The sequence below is a fragment of the Scyliorhinus canicula genome, chromosome 28, assembly GCF_902713615.1.
Source record: "Scyliorhinus canicula chromosome 28, sScyCan1.1, whole genome shotgun sequence".
Lineage (NCBI taxonomy): Eukaryota > Metazoa > Chordata > Chondrichthyes > Carcharhiniformes > Scyliorhinidae > Scyliorhinus > Scyliorhinus canicula.
Genome location: NC_052173.1, coordinates 5,269,506 through 5,291,361, shown reverse-complemented (window position 1 = coordinate 5,291,361; position 21,856 = coordinate 5,269,506). Strand labels below are relative to the sequence as shown.

At 48.5% G+C, this 21,856-nt stretch overlaps 1 protein-coding gene across 1 annotated transcript in view; it reads left to right on the top strand.

Annotated features, from left to right (window-relative positions):
* Nucleotides 1-14,173: 14,173 nt before the first annotated feature.
* The window catches only part of os9 (OS9 endoplasmic reticulum lectin), a 67,164-nt gene continuing 59,481 nt past the window's right edge, over nucleotides 14,174-21,856 (top strand). Inside the window, 1 exon segment of the mRNA XM_038786422.1 lies at nucleotides 14,174-14,406. Within this exon segment, the coding sequence (XP_038642350.1) occupies nucleotides 14,263-14,406 (144 nt within the window). The 5' untranslated portion in view covers nucleotides 14,174-14,262.

Genomic DNA, 21,856 nt, shown 5'->3' with positions numbered 1-21,856 from the left:
CCCCCCCCCAAGCCGGGTCGCTCTTCTCCCCCCCCCCCCAGCGGGTCGCTCTTCTCCCCCCCCCCCCTCCCCCCATGCCGGGTCGCTCTTCCCCCCCCCCCATGCCGGGTCGCTCTTCTCCCCCCCCCCCCCATGCCGGGTCGCTCTTCTCCCCCCCCCCCCCCCCAATGCCGGGTCGCTCTTCTCCCCCCACCCCACTGGGTCTCTCTCTCTCCCCACGACACAAACGCCGGGACTCGCCACTTCCGCAGCGGGTGAAACTGACGCCTATCGCGTCAGCCCGCTGCTGGCCCTTCCGGGAACGGAGATTACCGGCTTAAAAGAAGGCCCCGACGCCGGAGTCATGCACACCGCTTTTTCCCGCCGGAAAAAGAGAGGCACTTTCCCGTCGGTCCACGGAGAATTTCGCCCCTGGTGACTGTCATTATGGGACAGCCAAGGTATTTTGGGGTATTTTTCTCAGAATTATTGGTTAATTCACTTGTGTTGTGATTCCGACAAGTGGGGTTGGAATTGACTGCACACTAGCCCAGGGTGGCGTAACATAATTTGGGGGCTTGTCCAGGATCTTTGGAACGGTAGACGGCGAAGTTTGGTTACAGTATAAATTAAAAAGAGACACCCGGTTTGCAGTGATATAACTGGATGGCGCCTGTCGCCCCCCCGAACCTTTCATTGCTGATGTCCCCGTGCCTTTTGTCGACCTGACCCCACTCCTTCTCAAGGCCATGTTGACTGTGACTTCCAGGCACTTCCCCGCCACCACTCCACGGGACCCTCCAATACCCCCCATGACTTACAGCTCCCACCAATTTACAGAATGCAGATGCCTTCCCTTTTTTTAAAATAAATTTAGAGTACCCAATTATTTTATCCAATTAAGGGGCAATTTAGCATGGCCGATCCACCTACTCTGCACATCTTTTGGGTTGTGGGGGTGAAACCCACGCAGACACGGGGAGAATGTGCAAACTCCACATGGACAGTGACCCAGAGCCGGGATCAAACCTGGGTCCTCAGCGCCGTAGGCAACAATGCTAACCACTGTGCCACCGTGCTGCCCCTCAGATGCCTTCCCTGACCGTGACATCAGCTACCCAGAACAAATCCTCTAACCCCCAGGACCAAAATCTGTAGCCAACTGACCACCCCCTGCACACTGTGCTGTGCCTCGCCAACACTGCCCAGAGAGGCACTTCCCCTTTTAGAACTGGGATCAAGACATGTGTGCTATGAAGACATCTCTAACATGGCCTGCTCAGCCCCAGGACTGTCTTCTTTGTAGCCTCAGCCCCAGGACTTTCATTTGAACCTCACCCTGAAAATGTAGCCTAAGTCTCAGAACACACTCACTACTACCCTCTGTACTTTTGATAACCGAATTAGGCCACTCGGCCCATCGAGTCTGCTCCGCCATTCAATTATGCCTGATATTTTTCTCATCCCCATTCTCCTGCCTTCTCCCCATAACCCCTGATCCCCTTATTGATCAAGAACCTATCTATCTCTGTCTTAAAGACACTCAGTGATTTGGCCTCCACAGCCTTCTGCGGCAAAGAGTTCCACAGATTCACCACCCTCTGGCTGAAGAAATTCCTCCTCATCTCTGTTTTAAAGGATAGGTTACATGGCAGTTGTACACCTGTCCTGTCATTAAATGAGCGAATGAGTTGACCCCATAAATTATGGTTGGGGTCAGTGTATTTTCTTGGTGGTGAGAAGTTCTGCCCTGCTCATATTATTGCAACCTTAATGATCCCATAGACAATTTGATCCAGGTTGCCCAACTTTGAACCATATCTGTATTGAATATGAGATGGATTACATAATGTCTAGGCCCAAATTATCCGGCTTCCTTTGATAACTGATCTACAGTATAAACAATGGAGAATGCTTGGATCAAAATTAATAGTTAATTCTTATGATCAAAATCTTGTTGATTTTTGTGTCCACCCATTCAAGGACCATCTGCTGCAATTTAACTGTGTGGTGGAAGCAAAGCTCTCTCATTCCTCAACCATTACAAGGGGACATAGATTTAAGGTGAATGAAATGAAATTAAATGAAACGAAAATGAATGAAATGAAATGATGGAAGATATAGGGGGGATGTCAGAGGTAGGTTCTTTACCCAGAGAGTAGTGGGGGCATGGAATGCACTGCCTGTGGAAGTAGTTGAGTCGGAAACATTAGGGACCCTCAAGCGGCTATTGGATAGGGACATGGATTACGGTAGAATGATGGGGTGTAGATTAGTTTGTTCTTAATCTAGGACAAAAGTTTGGCACAACATCGTGGGCCGAAGGGCCTGTTCTGTGCTGTATTTCTCTATGTTGTAACCCCACTCATGCCACCTGTATTCCACTCTTCTGTCACGGGGCAGCAGGGTAGCATGGTGGTTAGCATAAATGCTTCACAGCTCCAGGGTCCCAGGTTCGATTCCCGGCTGGGTCACTGTCTGTGTGGAGTCTGCACGTCCACCCCGTGTCTGCGTGGGTTTCCTCCGGGTGCTCCGGTTTCCTCCCACAGTCCAAAGATGTGCGGGTTAGGTGGATTGGCCATGCTAAATTGTCCCTTAGTGTCCTAATTAAAAGTAAGGTTAAGGGGGGGGTTGTTGGGTTACGGGTATAGGGTGGATACGTGGGTTTGAGTAGGGTGATCATGGCTCGGCACAACATCGAGGGCCGAAGGGCCTGTTCTGTGCTGTACTGTTCTATGCTCCAGTCAACCCCAAACTCTCCACTTATGCATGTGTTCTACTCTTCCCTCCTGTGCTCCACGTACCCCTTTCTCTCCCCAGGTCTCTGCCTTCCTCCTCCCTTCTGATGTTGGCTCCTGTGCACCGGCCTTGGCGCAGCTTCTGACAAGCGCTGAGATCTTGCAGCACCGCTGTTGAAGGCTGTCGTCCACAGAACTCAAAGTCCCTAGAAAAGTGAAGGTCGCCAGGGTCACGCCACTTATATATGGTCGTGGAACAATTATCTGTTGGTGGGGTGCTGAAATTTGGAGGGAGAAAGTAATTCCGGTGAGTTGGATGTGTAATGAGGATTTCTGAGCTGCAAATGGAGGCAAATGTGGTTCCTGAAATGTATCAGTGGGACTGTCGACCCACATTTAACGTGCTGTGAAAATCAGGAGAACAAAATTCCCAACTGGTTTCCCGCCAGCAGAAAATTGACTTTTGCATCCACCCTGACCCTGGCAAGAGCAGAAACGTCTGCCCATTGTTCGGAAGGTATGATTCCATAAGTATGATTAGGTCAGGCTGTTGCTTGCCTCGTGTAGGGGACAGCTCTCCAAAGTTTGGCACAAGCTTGCAGATGTTTGTAAGGGGGGGGGGGGGGGGGAGGAGGGAGAAGGGCAGTACGGTGGTGCAGTGGTTAGCCCTGCTGCCTCACGGCGCCGAGGTCCCAGGTTCGATCCCGGCCCCGGGTCACTGTCCGTGTGGAGTTTACACATTCTCCCCGTGTCTGTGGGTCTCACCCCCACAACACTAAAGATGTGCAGGGTTAGGTGGATTGTGGGCCACCCCACGCCATCGGGAAACACGCGGGCTGGGCACGCTGCAGATGGGATGGAGGATCCTGCCAACGGAGAATCCCGCAGGATGGGTTTGGAAGATGCTGTCGAAGGAGCCTTGGTGAGTTCCTGCAGTGCATCTTATCGGTGGTACACACGGCTGGCACTCTTTGTCGATCGTGGAGGGAGTGAAAGTTTGTGGAAGGGGTGCCAATCAAACAGGCTGTTTTGTCCTGGATGGTGTTGCGCTTCTTCAGTGTTATTAGAGCTGCTCTCATCCAGGACTAATCCCCATGTTGCCTGTTCTACTCCACATGCCAAAGTTAAAATAAGCCCTTTGTCTTTTACAGTTCAAAATACTCATTTCAAATTAAATAACTCCGAAGAACAGAGTGGGAAACTTTACTGCTGAGGTGTTCTTTTCACAGCTGAAGTGGGCCCAATGTGAAAACTGTACAGACATCCTGGAATGTATGGTGATATTAAACGGCTAGTGTGGCAGTATTGCACATTTTAAATGCAGCCCTAGTGACAACACTGGTGTCTGCTATCAGTATTCTGTAAACAACCTGAACCTTTTCCAGTATTGCTCTTTGTGAATTTTGACTTTTCAGTCTATTTGATGTGGATTAAAGGTTTAAAATTGAGGGGAGGGTGGGGAGGGGTTGGGGAAATGCGGGAGCAGGGATACTGAGCTTTCTTAGACGCATCTCCTGGACAGAACTGACCCACGAGAAGGTAGGCAATAGGTTACAGATGACAGACGAAATTGCCCTTTAATTGGAAAAACGGAATTGGGTGCTCTAAATTTATTTTTCAAAAGGGGGGGGGGGGGGGGCATTGTAGCTTCGAACGGGGCCTTGGTGTACCATCGTCCTTTCCAGTCCCAAAGTTGATGCCAGGTGATCCATCCTGTTTTTATTTCCTGCAGCGGTTTGGTACAACCAAATGACTCACTTGACCATTTCTTTTTTTTTTATATAATTTTTATTGGAATTTTTTACAGAAAATATAAAACATAACGACAAACAATGAAATGCAACAAAATAACCCATAATAACTGTGACACCCCCAGACCGTATCGGCGCATGTATCACATCCCCCCACCCCCCCAACCCTAATGAACAACAAAAGAACTTAAAAAATATTAAAATTAAATAAACAAACATAGTCATTGTCGCCCCCCCCCCTTTTCCCTCCCCGGGTTGCTGCTGCCACTGTCCCCGTACCCTATCGTTGAGCCAGAAAGTCGAGAAAAGGCTGCCACCGCCTAAAGAACCCTTGTACCGACCCTCTCAGGGCGATTTTGACCTTCTCTAGCTTAATGAAACCCGCCATGTCATTGATCCAGGTCTCCACGCTTGGGGGCCTCGCATCCTTCCATTGTAGCAAGATCCTTCGCCGGGCTACTAGGGACGCAAAGGCCAGTACACCGGCCTCTTTCGCCTCCTGCACTCCCGGCTCCACCCCAACCCCAAAAATCGCGAGTCCCCATCCTGGCTTGACCCTGGATCCCACCACCCTCGACACCGTCCTCGCCACCCCCTTCCAGAACTCCTCCAGTGCCGGGCATGCCCAGAACATATGGGCATGGTTCGCTGGACTCCCCGAGCACCTGACACACCTGTCCTCACCCCCAAAGAACCTACTCATCCTCGTCCCAGTCATGTGGGCCCGGTGCAGCACCTTGAATTGGATGAGGCTAAGCCGCGCACACGAGGAGGAAGAATTAACCCTCTCCAGGGCATCAGCCCATGTCCCGTCTTCGATCTGTTCCCCCAGTTCCCCCTCCCACTTCGTTTTCAGCTCCTCTACTGACGCCTCCTCCGCCTCCTGCATAACCTTGTAGATATCAGATATCTTCCCCTCTCCGACCCAGACCCCCGAAAGCACCCTGTCGCTCACCCCCCTCGCGGGAAGCGAAGGGAATCCCTCCACCTGCCGCCTAGCAAATGCCTTTACCTGCAGATACCTGAACATGTTCCCCGGGGGAGCCCAAATTTCTCCTCCAACTCCCCCAGGCTCGCAAACCTCCCATCAATAAACAGGTCCCTCAGCTGTCTGATGCCCGCTCTGTGCCAACCCTGAAATCCCCCATCAATGTTCCCCGGGATGAACCTATGGTTCCCCCTTAACGGAGCCTCCATCGAACTCACTTGACCATTTCAGAGAACCACATTGCTATGAGTCTAGAGTCACGTGTAGGTCACATGGGTATGAGTGAACCAGACTGGCAAAGTTCTTAAATGTTGACTCCTCCATTGAGCTGCTGCAATGTACCTTCAAAAGGGCGATGCACGTCAAACTTTGCGAATACTTTTTACTTTTTGTAAACTCTTCACGCATCCATGATTTGCTCCAGACATGGTCCTCACCTCCATGCAGCTGGTCTGACACAGACAGCAAGTGAATACTGGGCCATTCTGGGAATATTGGAATCATTTTAGGAGACAGGCTTTTAATAATCCACAGCGATGTTAATTGGCTTTGTAGGAGATCTGGGCGGGTTCCGATTCCCCTCCGCTCTACAATAGCAAATTACTGCGGAGGCTGGAATCTGAAACGAAAGAGAAAATGCTGGAAAATCTCAGCAACTGTAGGGAGAGAAAAGAGCTAACATTTCGAGTCCGATGACTCTTTGTCAAAGCTAACAGACAGAGAAAGTGGGAAATATTTATACTGTGGAGTGAGAATGAAAGATGAGTCATAGCCACAGAAACCCAGGGAAACTGGGTGCTAATGGCCACAGATACCAAGGGGAAAGAGTGTTAATGGCAGTCCCCATAGAGGACAAAAGATATGAAAGGCCAAACAGCAGGGAAACTAACATCAGAGGATGAACTGTAGATGTGGGGGGAGGGGAAGGGGGAAGCAAAGAGGAGAAAGGTTAAGGAAAGTAACAGGGTAGTTGTTATGGGAGACTTTAACTTTCCAAATATTGACTGGAAAAGATATAGTTTGAGTACATTAGATGGGACGTTCTTTGTACAATGTGTGCAGGAGGGTTTCCTGACACAATATGTTGACAGGCCAACAAGAGGCGGGGCCACATTGGATTTGGTTTTGGGTAATGAACCAGGCCAGGTGTTAGATCTGGAGGTAGGTGAGCACTTTGGAAACAGTGACCACAATTCGGTGACCTTTACGTTAGTGATGGAAAGGGATAAGTATACCCCGCAGGGCAAGAGTTATAGCTGGGGGAAGGGCAATTATGATGCCATTAGACATGACTTAGGATGTGTAGGTTGGAGAAGTAGGCTGCAAGGGTTGGGCACACTGGATATGTGGAGCTTGTTCAAGGAACAGCTATTGCATGTTCTTGATAAGTACGTACCAGTCAGGCAGGGAGGAAGGGGTCGAGCGAGGGAACCGTGGTTTACCAAAGAAGTGGAATCTCTTGTTAAGAGGAAGAAGGAGGCCTATGTGAAGATGAGGCGTAAAGTTTCAGTTGGGGCGCTTGATAGTTACAATAAGCGAGGAAGGATCTAAAGAGAGAGCTGAGACGAGCAAGGAGGCACATGAGAAGTCTTTGGCAGGTAGGATCAAGGAAAACACAAAAGCTTTCTATAGGTATGTTAGGAATAAAAGAATGACTAGGGTAAGAGTAGGGCCAGTCAAGGACAGTGGTGGGAAGTTGTGTGTGGAGGCTGAGGAGATAAGCGAGATACTAAATGAATACTTTTCGTCAGTATTCACTCAAGAAAAATATAATATTGTGGAGGAGAATGCTGAGACCCAGGCTATTAGAATAGATGGCATTGAGGTGCGTAGGGAAGAAGTGTTGGCAATTCTGGACAAGGTGAAAATAGATAAGTCCCCGGGGCCTGATGGGATTTATCCTAGGATTCTCTGGGAAGCCAGGGAAGAGATTGCTGAGCCTTTGGCTTTGATTTTTAGGTCATCATTGGCTACAGGAATAGTGCCAGAGGACTGGAGGATAGCAAATGTGGTCCCTTTGTTTAAGAAGGGGAGTAGAGATAACCCCGGTAACTATAGGCTGTGGTGGGTAAAGTCTTGGAGAGGATTATAAAAGATACGATTTATAATCATCTAGATAGGAATAATATGATTAGGGATAGTCAGCATGGTTTTGTGAAGGGTAGGTCATGCCTCACAAACCTTATCGAGTTCTTTGAGAAGGTTACTGAACAGGTAGACGAGGGTAGAGCAGTTGATGTGGTGTATATGGATTTCAGTAAAGCGTTTGATAAGGTTCCCCCCGGTCGGCTATTGCACAAAATACGGAGGCTGGGGATTGAGGGTGATTTAGAGATGTGGATCAGAAATTGGCTAGTTGAAAGAAGACAGAGAGTGGTAGTTGATGGGAAATGTTCAGAATGGAGTTCAGTTACGAGTGGCGTACCACAAGGATCTGTTCTGGGGCCGTTGCTGTTTGTCATTTTTATAAATGACCTAGAGGAGGGCGCAGAAGGATGGGTGAGTAAATTTGCAGACGACACTAAAGTCGGTGGAGTTGTAGACAGTGCGGAAGGATGTTGCAGGTTACAGAGGGACATAGATAAGCTGCAGAGCTGGGCTGAGAGGTGGCAAATGGAGTTTAATGTGGAGAAGTGTGAGGTGATTCACTTTGGAAAGAATAACAGGAATGCGGAATATTTGGCTAATGGTAAAATTCTTGGTAGTGTGGATGAGCAGAGGGATCTCGGTGTCCATGTACATAGATCCCTGAAAGTTGCCACCCAGGTTGATAGGGTTGTGAAGAAGGCCTATTGTGTGTTGGCCTTTATTGGTAGAGGGATTGAGTTCCGGAGCCATGAGGTCATGTTGCAGTTGTACAAAACTCTAGTACGGCCGCATTTGGAGTATTGCGTACAGTTCTGGTCGCCTCATTATAGGAAGGACGTGGAAGCTTTGGAACGGGTGCAGAGGAGATTTACCAAGATGTTGCCTGGTATGGAGGGAAAATCTTATGAGGAAAGGCTGATGGACTTTTCGTGAGAGAGAAGAAGGTTAAGAGGTGACTTAATAGAGGCATACAAAATGATCAGAGGGTTAGATAGGGTGGACAGCGAGAGCCTTCTCCCGCGGATGGAGGTGGCTAGCACGAGGGGACATAGCCTTAAATTGAGGGGTAATAGATATAGGACAGAGGTCAGAGGTGGGTTTTTTACGCAAAGAGTGGTGAGGCCGTGGAATGCCCTACCTGCAACAGTAGTGAACTCGCCAACATTGAGGGCATTTAAAAGTTTATTGGATAAGCATATGGATGATAAGGGCATAGTGTAGGTTAGATGGCCTTTAGTTTTTTTCCATGTCGGTGCAACATCGAGGGCCGAAGGGCCTGTACTGCGCTGTATCATTCTATGTTCTATAAGTTGGGGGGTGGGGTTAATATATATAAAGAAAGACAAGAAGGAAAGAAATGGTAAAAGACAGTTAAAATGAAATGAAAACAAATGGGTCGAGGTGGGGTAGAGCTAATCATCTGAAGTTGTTGAATTCGATGTTCAGGCCAGACGTGCCTAACCGGAAGATGAGATGTTGTTCCTCCAGTTTGTGTTGAGCTTGACTGGAACATTCCAGTAGGCCAAGAACAGACATGTGGGCACGGGAGCAGGGTCTTTTGTTAAAATGGCAAGCACCAGGAAGGTCAGGATCCTGAATGGGCACAGACCGAAGATGCTCAGCAAAGCGATCACCCAGTCTGCGTTTGGTCTCTCCGATATAGAGGAGACCACATCGGGAGCAGCGAATGGAATAGATCAAATTGGAAGAGATGCAAGTGAAACGCTGCTTAACCTGGAATGAGTGTTTTGGGCCTGGAATGTTAAGCATGGAAGAGGTAAAGGGGCAGGTGTTACACCTTCTGCAATTGCATGGGAAGATGCCATGGGTGATGGGAGAGGTACTGGATCCACTACAAGCCCACTGACTCCCACAGCTATCTGGACTACAGCTCTTCGCCCCCTACACCCTGTAAGGACTCCATCCCTTTCTCTCAACTTCTTTGCCTCCGTCGCATTTGTTCCGACGATGCCACTTTCCAAAATGGTGCTTTGAAAATGTGTTCCTTCTTCCTCGACCGTGATTTCCCACCTACAGTTGTGGACAGGGCCCTCAACAGTGTGCGGTCCATCTCCAACGCCACTACCCTCGCCCCCTCCACTCCCTCCCAGAACAAGGATAGAGTCCCCCTCGTTCTCACATTTCATCCCACCAGCCTCTGTATGCAAAGCATAATCCTCCGCCATTTTCACCAACTCCAGCATGATGCCACCACCAAACACATCTTCCCTTCACTCCCTCTGTCAGCATTCCACAGAGACCATTCCCTCCAAGACAATCTAGTCCACTCCTCCACCATACCCTGTACCTCTCCAGTAGCTCTGATCTTGTGAGAAACCGGAGAGAGATTGTAAAATCCCTATCAGCTTCAATTCTTAATGAGCCTGATTGGCTACCCACCACATGCTGCACTGTTTCTGTTGTTCAGTGTTTGTCACATTTGCTTTGCACGCAAAACAACCCAGATTTGTGGGCAGCATGGTAGCACAAGTGATTAGCACTGTGGCTTCACAGTGCCAGGGTACCAGGTTCGATTCCCGCTGGGTCACTGTATGTGCAGAGTCTGCACATTCTCCCCGTGTCTGCGTGGATTTCCTCCTGGTGCTCCGGTTTCCTCCCACTGTCCAAAGACGTGCAGGTTAGGTGGATTGGCCATGATAAATTGCCCTTAGTGACCAAAAAGGTTAGGAGGGGTTATTGGGTTACGGGGATGGGGTGGAAGTGAGGGCTTAAGTGGGTCGGTGCAGACTCGATAGGCTGAATGGCCTCCTTCTGCACTGTATGTTCTATGTAATCTATGTATGTAGATTCGAAGCGGGTGGGTAGCCCTGCCAGTCCTAATCCCGCCTCCACTAAAATGGACTGGAGGTGGAATGAAGTTGCACGCTGGCTGGCCTGCCTAATTTTCAGCCATGTCTGGCTCCAAGGGCTGGTATAAAACCAGCCAAATATTTTGTACTGCATTCACATAACCCCTTTACTGTGGTGAAACTGCACTTCAGGGGCGGCACGGTAGCATAGTGGTTAGCACTGTTGCGTTACAGCGCCAGGGTCCCAGGTTCGATTCCCGGCTTGGGTCACTGCGTGTGTAGTCTGCACGTTCTCCCTGCATCTGCAAGGGTTTCCTCCGGGTGCTCCGGTTTCTCCCAACAAGTCCCGAAGGACGTGCTGTTAGGTGAATTGGACATTCTGAATTCTCCCTCTGTGACCCGAACAGGCTCCGGAATGTGGCGACTAGGGGCTTTTCACAGTAACTTCATTGCAGTGTTAATGTAAGCCTACTTGTGACAATAATAAAGATTATTATTATTATAGAACAGGACACTGAGCCAAATAAGCAGCTTTTGGGGCAGATGACCAAAGCTTGGTCAAAGTGGTAGGTTTAACAGAGTATCTTAAAGGAGTAAAGAGAGTGGGCAGCACGGTGGCACAGTGGTTAGCAGTGCCGCCTGACGGCGCCGAGGTCCCAGGTTCGATCCCGGCCCCGGGTCACTGTCCGTGTGGAGTTTGCACATTCTACCCGTGTGTTCGTGGGTCTCACCCCTACAACCCAAAGATGTGCAGGGTAGGTGGATTGGCCACGCTAAATGGCCCCTTAATTTGGAAAAAATTAAATAAAAAAAAAGAAGAGAGGTGGAAAGATGGAATGGAAATTCCAGAGCTTGGGATGCAGTTAACTGAAACCACAGCCGCTAAAGGGGCAGCGATTAAAGTTGGGGATACGTCAGAGGCCAGAACTAGATGAGAGTTGAGGTCTCAGGGATTGCAGAGCTTGAGGAGCTCAACAAAAATAGGGAGAAGCAAGGCCATGAAGGGATTTGGTAATAAGAATGAGAATTTTGAGATGGACCTGTTGCTGGATCAGGAGCCACTGTAGATCAGCAAGCACGGGTGTGATAGGGAAAGACAGAGTTCGTCCAGGAGCGCAATGGAGTAATTAAGAGGTGGGAAAGACACGGATGAGGGTTTCAGCAGCTAGCTTTAAGGTGACAATGTCACATTTCTCGTTCAGATTCTCAGAGGAATTTCAGGGCCTATAGACTCATTATGGGGGCTAAATGTTGATTGGCCTTTGACACTCCCTTGTTCCTTTCTGTTGTCATCCTCCATCGTAGCTGTAAATGGGACAATTCCCATAGGGAATTCACATGCTGTCCTATTGTCGGCTCAGCTGGGTGTGTCCTGTTGCCCAGAGAACGGGAGAAATTTCTAACTTGGGCGCGTGGAATTGGCTCAAGGTCAGGGGATAAATGGGCAGAAAATACAGAGCGCATCGGAAAGCTGGCTCCAAACCACCGACTTCCAGGTTTTGCGGAGGTAAGACAAGGGTCCAACAGCCAAACCGCTGTCAGAACGCAGGTGAAATTTATGTTAATGAGCCCATAAACTGCAGATTTAATGTTGCAGCTTGAATTGTGGTGTTTGGAAACATGCAAGGTGCAGTGAGGTGAAGACAACTTAGGGAGGAGGGAAGTGTCTTTACAGCACTGCTTGTGGGTCAGGAGCAGGAAAGCTGACTTCCTGACTCCCAAACACCCAGATTCCTTTGGGATCAGCTGATTCCCTGGGGTGGGTATCAAACCCACCCCACGGATTGGACAAGATAACCATTCCCTGCCCACATGACCCCATCAGCTGTGTAACCCCCCCCCCCCCCGACCGAAAACCTGGGATTACACCCTCAGGATTTGAACCAACGGCAGGTTGGGATTTAGAGTAGACTCCGAGGATTAGACACTGCCCTCCACCCCACCCCCAACACTTCCCCAGGGTTTGTTGATCGGCCGCTCTTCTGATGGGGGATTGGAACCGAGGTTGGGGATTAGACCTACTTCCTTCGCCTGAATAGGTAACAAGCCTATCAATGGGTTGGTTGACTGCCAGGTGAGGGACTAGCATTTGGGAAAGCCTAGACTTCTGGATTTCCAGTCTCTCCCTTGTTCTCAACACATCAGAAACTAAAAATTAACCCCCATTCCTCGAACAGTTGAAAATGCAACTTCTCCTGAAAATCCATCAAAACATACAGGCCAGGTGAGATATGGGATAAAATTGTGATGATTCTATCCCCTTTTAAGTGGGTGCAAGGGAGGGGTAGCACTTCTCAGAGGCAGGCTATTTGGCAGGGCTTCTCCTGTATTGGTCCTCACCTTCACCCAGCTCACATCTATGGCTCCAAGTATTTGTTAATGTCACAATCCCAGTTGTGGGGGATTCAGCGATGTAATGCCACTGAATGTCAAGGGGCAATGGATAGATCCTCTCTTGTAAGGACATGGTCATTTGTGCTACACAAGTGGCAGGCAATGTAACTTGGTTTACAGAATACCTCCATTCAATCTGCAAAGCATGACCGTGCACTTCTAATTGTTTATTTCAACCTCACGGAAGAGCACCTCATCTTTCTGTCTGGCACTTGGGACTGAATGTTGAGTGGCACGGTAGCACAATGGTTAACGCAGTTGCTTCACAGCTTCAGGGTCCCAGGTTCGATTGCCGGCTTGGGTTACTGTCTGTGCAGAGTCTGCACGTTCTCCCCGTGTCTGCGCGTGTTTCATGGGTGCTCCGGTTTCCTCCCACAGTCCAAAGATGTGCAGGTTAGGTGGATTATTGGCCATGATAAAGGTCCCTTAGTGTCCAAAGATGTGCAGGTTAGGTGGATTGGCGGTGCTAAATTGCCCTTAAGTGTGGGTTATGGGGATACGGTGGAGGTGTGGACTTAAGTGGGGTGCCCTTTCCAAGGGCTGGTGGAGACACAATGGGCTGAATAGCCTCCTTCTGCACTGTAAATTCTATCAACCCTGAGATTGACTTTAGATCATTAACTCCGCCTCCATTTTGTGTTGCCTTTCTTTCTTTCTTCACTTGCATTCAGACAGCTGCTATCCAACCATCGGCACTGCCAAATGGCATGTATTTTGGTATTCGTTGACTTTACCCATTGCCACAAAACCTTTTTCTTATTGAATATCTGCACTGGCCTCCATCCTATCGCAGACCTTTCCTCTTGATCTTTCTGCCCCTTCACTTGCACCACACCTTTGACAAATTGTTTCTTTTTATTCTCTCGCCACAGATGTTATCAGACCTGCTGTGGGATTTTTCCAGCATTGCCTGTCTTCACCTCAGCTACACAGCCTCTGCCAGGTTTGGCGCCAAGTTGATGATAATGATTGACATCCCGATAAGCCAGTCACAGGCGGCTTTGTGGGCGGGAGGATTCGTCACTTCAGCCAATGGGGTGGTGAGTGGGCGGGTTTAAGGTTCGGGAGCCAGCAATTGGAGGAGGGGGGGCAATGGTGAGTGACGGGGGGAATTGTCCAATCGGGTGTCAGATCGTGCGGGGGGGGGAATTGTCCAATCGGGTGTCAGATCGTGCGGGGGGAATTGTCCAATCGGGTGTCAGATCGTGCGGGGGGAATTGTCCAATCGGGTGTCAGATCGTGACGTGTTGTTGTTCAGCCACGACGTTCGCGAGCACTCAGCGTGGCGGAGCTCGAGTGGCTCGGGCTCTGTTGCCTGGCAACACCTCCCCTCCCCGGCAGGCTGAGGAGGAGGATGCAAGGTCCCTGAGTGACGTGACAGTCGAGCAGTCAGCGTGAGCGCTACCAGCCCCTTGCGGGGGGCGGTTGAACCAATCGCGGCCGCGCGGAGGCGGGAGCCGCTGGGGTGAGGAGTTGGGCTGAGAGGCCGCGGTGCCTCGGGCGACTCTTTCAAAATGGCGGCCACAACAAGGACGATCCTGCTCCTCGCTGTGTGGTCGAGGCAGCTCCTGGGCCTTTGGGCTTTCCTCAATATCGAAGAGCTGAACGAGATGAAATACGGAATCGAGATCCTCTCGGACCCGATCATTAAAGGACAGGCGAGTTGGCCCATGCTGTCACCGGGGTGGGGGTGTTTGGGCTGTTCGGGTGCCAGTGGTCGGGGTGGGTTCGGGTGCCATTGCCCTCAGTGCCCACACAGACGTCTCACTACACGTTAACCTTTAGTCTGTATTGGGCTGGGTGAAGAAACGTTGGGTGTCCTTGTTGTATGGTCATGGTCACACCAGGAGCTGGCTGGTGACCTGATTGTCCTGACATTGGGCTGTATTTATGCGAAGGAAAGCTGCTTCATATGTCTTACATGTCCATTTAGTGTTGACACTTTGTGCCATGTGTGCAGCTTGTGTTGTATAGCAGCTTTTCATCGGACTTTAATGTGTTGACATTGGCTGGGATGTTAGTGCAGGATAATCACTGGTGAAAGGGTTTTTATCACAGCAGTGACTGCTGGCTGAGAAAAAACTGCCTCACCTAATCCTGCTTTTCAGCTCTGGGCCTGGAGCTGAGGACACCTCAAGTAGATGTACAAATGCTTTTAGATCGTTCACTGAGGGCTTCTGCCTCTGCCGTCTCTTTAAGCAGTGAGTTCAGACCCCCATCAGCCTCTGATGGGGAAAACAACCAACATCCACTCACTTTGGTTTTCCCCCTGGTTACCTCTCTGCTAACAAAAATACATCCTTCCTATTCACTCTAGTCCAGACCTTTCATAATTTTGTACACCCCAATTAAATATCCCCTCAATGACCTTTTCCAACAAAAATCAGCCATGACTGATCCAATCTTTTTGCATAGTTAGATTTCTCTATTCATTGAATCATAGAATCCCTACAGTGCAGACGGAGGCCATTCAGCCCAGCGAGTCTTCCCGACTCTCTAAAAAAGCACCTACCTAAGCCTGCTCCTGTGCCCTAACCCTGTAATCCCTCCTACCTAAAAGACACTAAGGGGCAATTTAGCATGGTCGATCAACCTAACCTGCACACCTTGGGACTGTGGGAGGAAAAGTGCAAACTCCACCCAAGGCTGGAATTGAACCCGGGTCCCTGGCGCTGTGAGGCAGCAGTGCTAATCACACCATGCTGCCCCATTCTTGGCAACATCCTTGGTAAACCTCCTCAGTACCCACTGCAGTGTGATTACATTCTTCCTGAATGTTGTGATCTGAACTGCGGAGTGGTACTCTAGCTGTGCTATAGCAGGTGTTCGGTACAGTTTTTGTAGAGCCTTCCTGCTCTTATAATCTAGGCCTCTTCCATTAAAGGAAATAATCCACTTGCCTTCCTATCCATCTTTACGTATTTGACCTGCTGCCATCGGGGATCTGTTCTCATACACCTAAAGGTCCCCTCACAGTCATTCAGAATTCTACTATTTATTGTGTATTCCCTTTCCTTGCCTTGTTAGCGTTCCCCAAATGTATTGCCTCACGCTTTTCCCTTTGCCACTTTTCTGCTGTCTGACCAGTCCTTTGTCTCCCTGTGGTCTGCAGCTTGCTCCCTTGTGCTGACAATCACTTCACCAATTTTGTATCTGCCCATTTCTTAAATATGCCCGCCACATTTAAGTCTAGAAACCATTGAAATCTGCCACTCGTTCCGAGGGACCTCCTACTGAGCCCTATTGGCTATTTTCCTTTGCTTCTTGCACCGATCAAATTTTGCCGCATCCCCTTGAATCCCACATCTATGTTCTATGTAAACCTTAATTTTCTGATCAGTCTTCCATCGGGGATATTGTCAAAAGCCTTGCTAAAATCCACGTTAACTACATCAGATGTGCTACCCTCATCAATCCTGTTAAAATTTCACGCAAGTTAGTCTGACACGTTGCCCTTAATAAATCCTTGCTGACTGCCCTCGATTAACCCTTTATTGGATAATATTACGTGCTGAGATTTATTCATGCCCTGTGCGTACTTAAGCTCTATTTTAATTTCACCTCTGCACTTCACGTACTCTTCTAGCCTTTCTGCAGTAGTGAGCTCTTGGTACCTGACATGCGTTTCATTTTTGCAAAATTTTCTTGGTGGTTTTGAGGGGGTCGGGGGGGGGGGGTTAGATTTGAGTTGTACCCTTTTTCTTTGTTGGACCCTCTCTATCTCCTTTTTGACAACCCCCTGCTGTTCTGACACTTCCCAAGTAGCTGCCGCCAGTCTTTGCCACATCAGATTTGAGTTTGGCAAAATTGACCGTTCCGCCAATTTAAAACTTACTTTTGTTTTATCTTTATTCTTTTCCCGAGCTACTCTCCAATCTAGCTGAATTAAGCATGTTCCTCCACTGATAACCCCTTCCAGATTCATTCCCTAAAACTAAGCCCCTACACTGACTGCAAACGTGTTTTTTTTATTCTTCCGTGGGTTGTGAATAGAACATAGAACGATACAGCGCAGTACAGGCCCTTCGGCCCTCGATGTTGCACCGACATGGAAAAAATCTAAAGGCCATCTAACCTACACTATGCCCTTATCATCCATATGCTTATCCAATAAACTTTTAAATGCCCTCAATGTTGGCGAGTTCACTACTGCTGCAGGTAGGGCATTCCACGGCCTCACCACTCTTTGCGTAAAAAACCCACCTCTGACCTCTGTCCTATATCTATTACCCCTCAATTTAAGGCTATGTCCCCTCGTGCTAGCCACCTCCATCCGCGGGAGAAGGCTCTCGCTGTCCACCCTATCTAACCCTCTGATCATTTTGTATGTCTCTATTAAGTCACCTCTTAACCTTCTTCTCTCTAACGAAAACAACCTCAAGTCCATCAGCCTTTCCTCATAAGATTTTCCCTCCATACCAGGCAACATCCTGGTAAATCTCCTCTGCACCCGTTCCAAAGCTTCCACGTCCTTCCTATAATGAGGCGACAAGAACTGTACGCAATACTCCAAATGCGGCCGTACTAGAGTTGCTGGTAATGCCAGTATTTGCCATCCATCCTGAATTGCCCTTGGTGATGAGCTGCCTTCATGAACCGCTGCAGTCCAAGTGGTATAGGTACACCCACAGTTATCCAGCTTTATTCTTCAACCTTTCCATCATGGTTTGACAGCAACTGAGTGGCTTGTAAAGTTGTTTCAGCGAGCAGTTAATAGTTGCATTGTTGTTTGAAGTTATTTGTCACAAAAGTGATAGAAATGTAAGTTAATTAACTACACGTTGTGGAAAAGAGCTATATCATATTTTTTCCCTGGCATAGGAAACACCGTACTTCTGTCGTTTGGTGTTAAAAATATAAAGCGTTTTGCTTCAAATATTCGTGGCTCTCCAGTGACTTGCCATCGAAAACCAAGGCAAAACTAATTCCCCTCGGTGCATTTCTGTTGCAGGCAGCGCTACAAAGATTAATCACTTCTGGAGCTGGTGAAGCTCCTCTTTTTTAAGTAGCAGGTAATGCTCAAGTCAGGTATGCATGACAAAGTGAGCTTCCCATTGTAAGCTTTATCTCTTGGCAGATGGTTAGGTGCACAATTTTGCTTTCGGCTATTTTCTAATGAGGGAACAACACTTGGGTGGGCGTTCCAGTATTTTGCAGAATGGAGTGCTAAAAGTGGGTTTGTGTGGACAGTTTGCCACCTTCAAGCTCGAGTCTGAACCTGCATTATTTATATTGTGCCTTTCACTATCTCTGGATATCTCATGCCTTGGTGACGTACTTTTAAAGTTTAGTTACTGTTGCAATGAAGTAATCACGCCAGCCAGTTTGCATATGGCAAGCTCCCATGAACGGCCATAGGGTAAATAACCAGTTATTTTTAATGTGATGGTGGATTGGTCAGTCCATTTGCTGATTGAGATAGTGCCATGGAATCTTTTTGTGTTCTCCTGAGGGTACATAGAACATACAGTGCAGCAGGAGGCCATTCGGCCCATCGAGTCTGCACCGACCTACTTAAACCCTCACTTCCACCCTATCCTCGTGACCCAATATACCATCCTAACCTTTTCTTGGTCACTAAGGACAACTTATCATGGCCAATCCACCTAACCTGCACAGCTTTGGACTGTGGGAGGAAACTGGAGCACCCGGAGAAAACCCACGTAGACACGGGGAGAACGTGCAGACTCCACACAGACAGTCACCCAGCGGGGAATAGAACCTGGGACCCTGGTGCTGTGAAGCTGCAGTGCTAACTACTGTGCTGCCCTGGTAGAAAGGGCCTCACTTTACAGCCTCATCAGGGGGTGGGGAGGTGGAGGAATATCTTCGGCGGGTGGGGGGGTGGAGGGGTGGAGGAGGTGGAGGAGGTGGTGGAGGAGGTGGAGGAGGAGGAGGAATGTGTTCAAAGGAACCTGAACATATTTCAAAGACTTTAAGGTGATGGGTAATTTATACAGAGCCAAAAAAACACAAACGAGCGTATGGTTTACAAACAAAGGAAGCCACAAACTTCTGTAATTTGGCTGCGATTCAGTGAACACAGTTGCTGCATTCAGAAGGTAACTGAATCAAATCCTTGCTCGACAGATATTGGAGAAACTACCTTGGTGTCGGAAGGTGATGAGAGATATTAGTTGGGTTTTGAAAAGGACTTGGCAAACAGAAGGAAATAGATTAAACAACTCCCTTACAAAAGCACCTGGATGAGCACTTGGCACGCCATAACATTCAAGGCTATGGGCCAAGTGCTGGCAAATGGGATTAGGTGGGCAGGTCAGGGCCTTTCATGCGTCGATGCAGACTCGATGGGCCAAAGGGCCTCTTCTGCACTGTAGTATTCTGTGAACTAATTCTTGTGCCTGAGCTGTCCTGTAGTTCTGTGAGCTTTTTAAATTTCCAGTGCCACTTCTTCTGCTCAGATTAGCAACATATGGGGTCCAATAATGCGTACACTTTCAGCTGGGTACCTGGTCCAAATTCGGCTCTCTTTAACATTTCAGTAGTAGTTAACTTTGAAGCATTTGGATTCAATTTAACACTATGCCACCTGCTTGCCTTTACTAATTGCATTATTTTGTCATGTATTTTGGTGACTGCATATGCAGTGTTTCTAAGAAGTGCCATCAGAATGACTGTCATTTGCACTGATCCCACCAAATATGACTGGTTGAGAAAGAATCCATAGAATCCCTGCCATGCAGAAGGAGGCCAGTCTGCAGTGCTCTGAAAGAGCTCCCCACCTAGGCTCACTCCCCTGCCCTATCTCAGTAACCCTACATCTTTGGGCGCCTAAGGAGCAATTTATCATGGCCAATCCAACCAACCTGCACGTCTTTGGACTGTGGGAGGAAACCGGAGCACCCGGAGGAAACCCACGCAGACACGGGGAGAACATGCAGACTCCACACAGACAGTCATCCAAGGCCGGAATTGAACCAGAGTCCGTTTTTCCTCTGCCAATGTTGGCAGTTTTGAAGGCCCTTTATTCTACCTTGAAATACTGTGCCAGTTGTGTGAAAGATAATTTTAACACCCTTTGTAGAAATTACTTGTTATACAGCAATGCACTCGAAACAGAAAAACAGCACACAACCCTGGCGGCATGTACTGTACTTCAGAAATTCAATATTGCTGGCCACCTGGAACATTCTGGGAGACGACTGAAATTGCAAGAATTTGACTGGGCCATATATGGAAATATTAAGGCAAATCCCCAAATGCTTTGTCAAAGGAGGCGAAGGTAACAGAGAGATGGTGAGGTTTAGGACCAGAATTCCAGAGCTTAGAGCCTGGCAGAAGAAGGTGGGACTGCCATTGGTGGCGTGATTAATATTGGGAAAGCACAAGATGTCCAAACTGGAGGAGTGCAGAGGGTTGTCAGGCTGGAGGAGGTTATACAGATGGGCAGGGGTGTGAGCCTTTGGATTAGGTCCACAATAGGTCAGTGAGTACAGGGGTGATGGATAAACAGTGCTTGATGTGAGTTAGGGCACGGGCAGCAGAAATCTGGGGACGCTGTCCAGGAGAATATTGGAATAATGGTGTCCGGAAGTAGCGAAGGCTTGGGTGACCGTTTCGCTAGCTTATTTTAATATGTTACTGCAAAGTAAAATTGTATCTTTGAGGCGGTCAGTATGAATTCTGTCCAGTATGGTATCCACATGCACCAATGTTTCTTTGCCATAGAGTTTTACAGCACGGAAAGAGGCCCTTCGGCCCATTGTGTCTGCTGGCCATCAAGCATCTATCTGCTCTGATCCCTTTTTCCAGCACTTGGTCTGTAGCCTTGTGTGCTGTGGCATTTCAAGTGCTCATCTAGATACTTCTTCAATGTTGTGAGGATTCCCATCTCTACCACCCTTTCAGACCATTCTGGGTGAAAAGGTTTTTCTTCCCATCCCCTCTAAACCTCCTGCTCCTTACCTTAAATCTCTGCCCCCTGGTTATTGACCCCTCTGCCAGGAGGAAAAACTCCTTCCTCTCCACCCTGTCCATGCCCCTCATAATTTTATACACCTCAATCAGGTTGCCCCTCAGTCTTCTCTACTCTCAGGAAAACAACCCCAACCTCTCTTAGAAGCTGAAACACTCCATCCCAGGCATCATCCTGGTCAATCTCCTCTGCGCCCTCTCTCGTGCAATCACTTCCTTCCTATAGTGTGGCGACTAGAATTGCACACAGTACTTGAGCTGTGGCCTACGAGTGTTTTCTACAGCTCCATCGTAACCTCCCTAGGCCCTGGCTAACAAAGGCAAGTATCTCATATGCCGACTTAACCATCTGATCGGCCTGTCCTGCTGCCTCCAGATGTTGAGGAACATGTACAAAAAGGTCCCTCTTATCCTCTGTTTCCTAGGCTCCTCCCATTCATTGTCTATTCCCTTGCCTTGTTAGTCCTGCCAAAATGCATTACCTCACACTTTTCAGAGTTAAATTCCATTTGCCACTGTTCTGCCCATCAGACGAACCCATCTATCTGGTCCTGGGATCTAAGGCTTTCTATTTACCACGCTGCCAATTTTAGTGCCGTCTGTGAACTTACTGATCATACCTCGTCCATTAATGTCCAGGCCATTGCCACCTTTCTCATTGTTTAGGTTTAAAAAATGACGCAGTTTTTTGGAATAAACATTCAGCATGGGAACCCTGTTGATAATGTGAGAATGGAGATTGTGGCTTCCATTTGGGAATGTATGGCTGCAATCAGCTTATGCTTTCCATATTACAATCAGAAACAATCCCAGCCTGACCAGAAATGATTTATTTTCAGTTTGATGACTTGCTTCTCCACTTTAGCATTGCTATTGAATCTGAACCTTGAATATTTTTGTGCCCCATGTTTGGAATCGCATCACTCTTGCAACCTTTTTCCAGCACTCTGATCCATTGTCGTGAAGCCGTCATCTTGCTGAAGTGTATACTTTTTACTGTCATCAGGTCAGAATCCAATAAGAATATAAGAACTAGGAGCAGGAGTAGGCCATCTGGCCCCTCGAGCCTGCTCCGCCATTCAATGAGATCATGGCTGATCTTTTGTGGACTCAGCTCCACTTTCCCGGCCGAACACCATAACCCTTAATCCCTTTATTCTTCAAAAAACTATC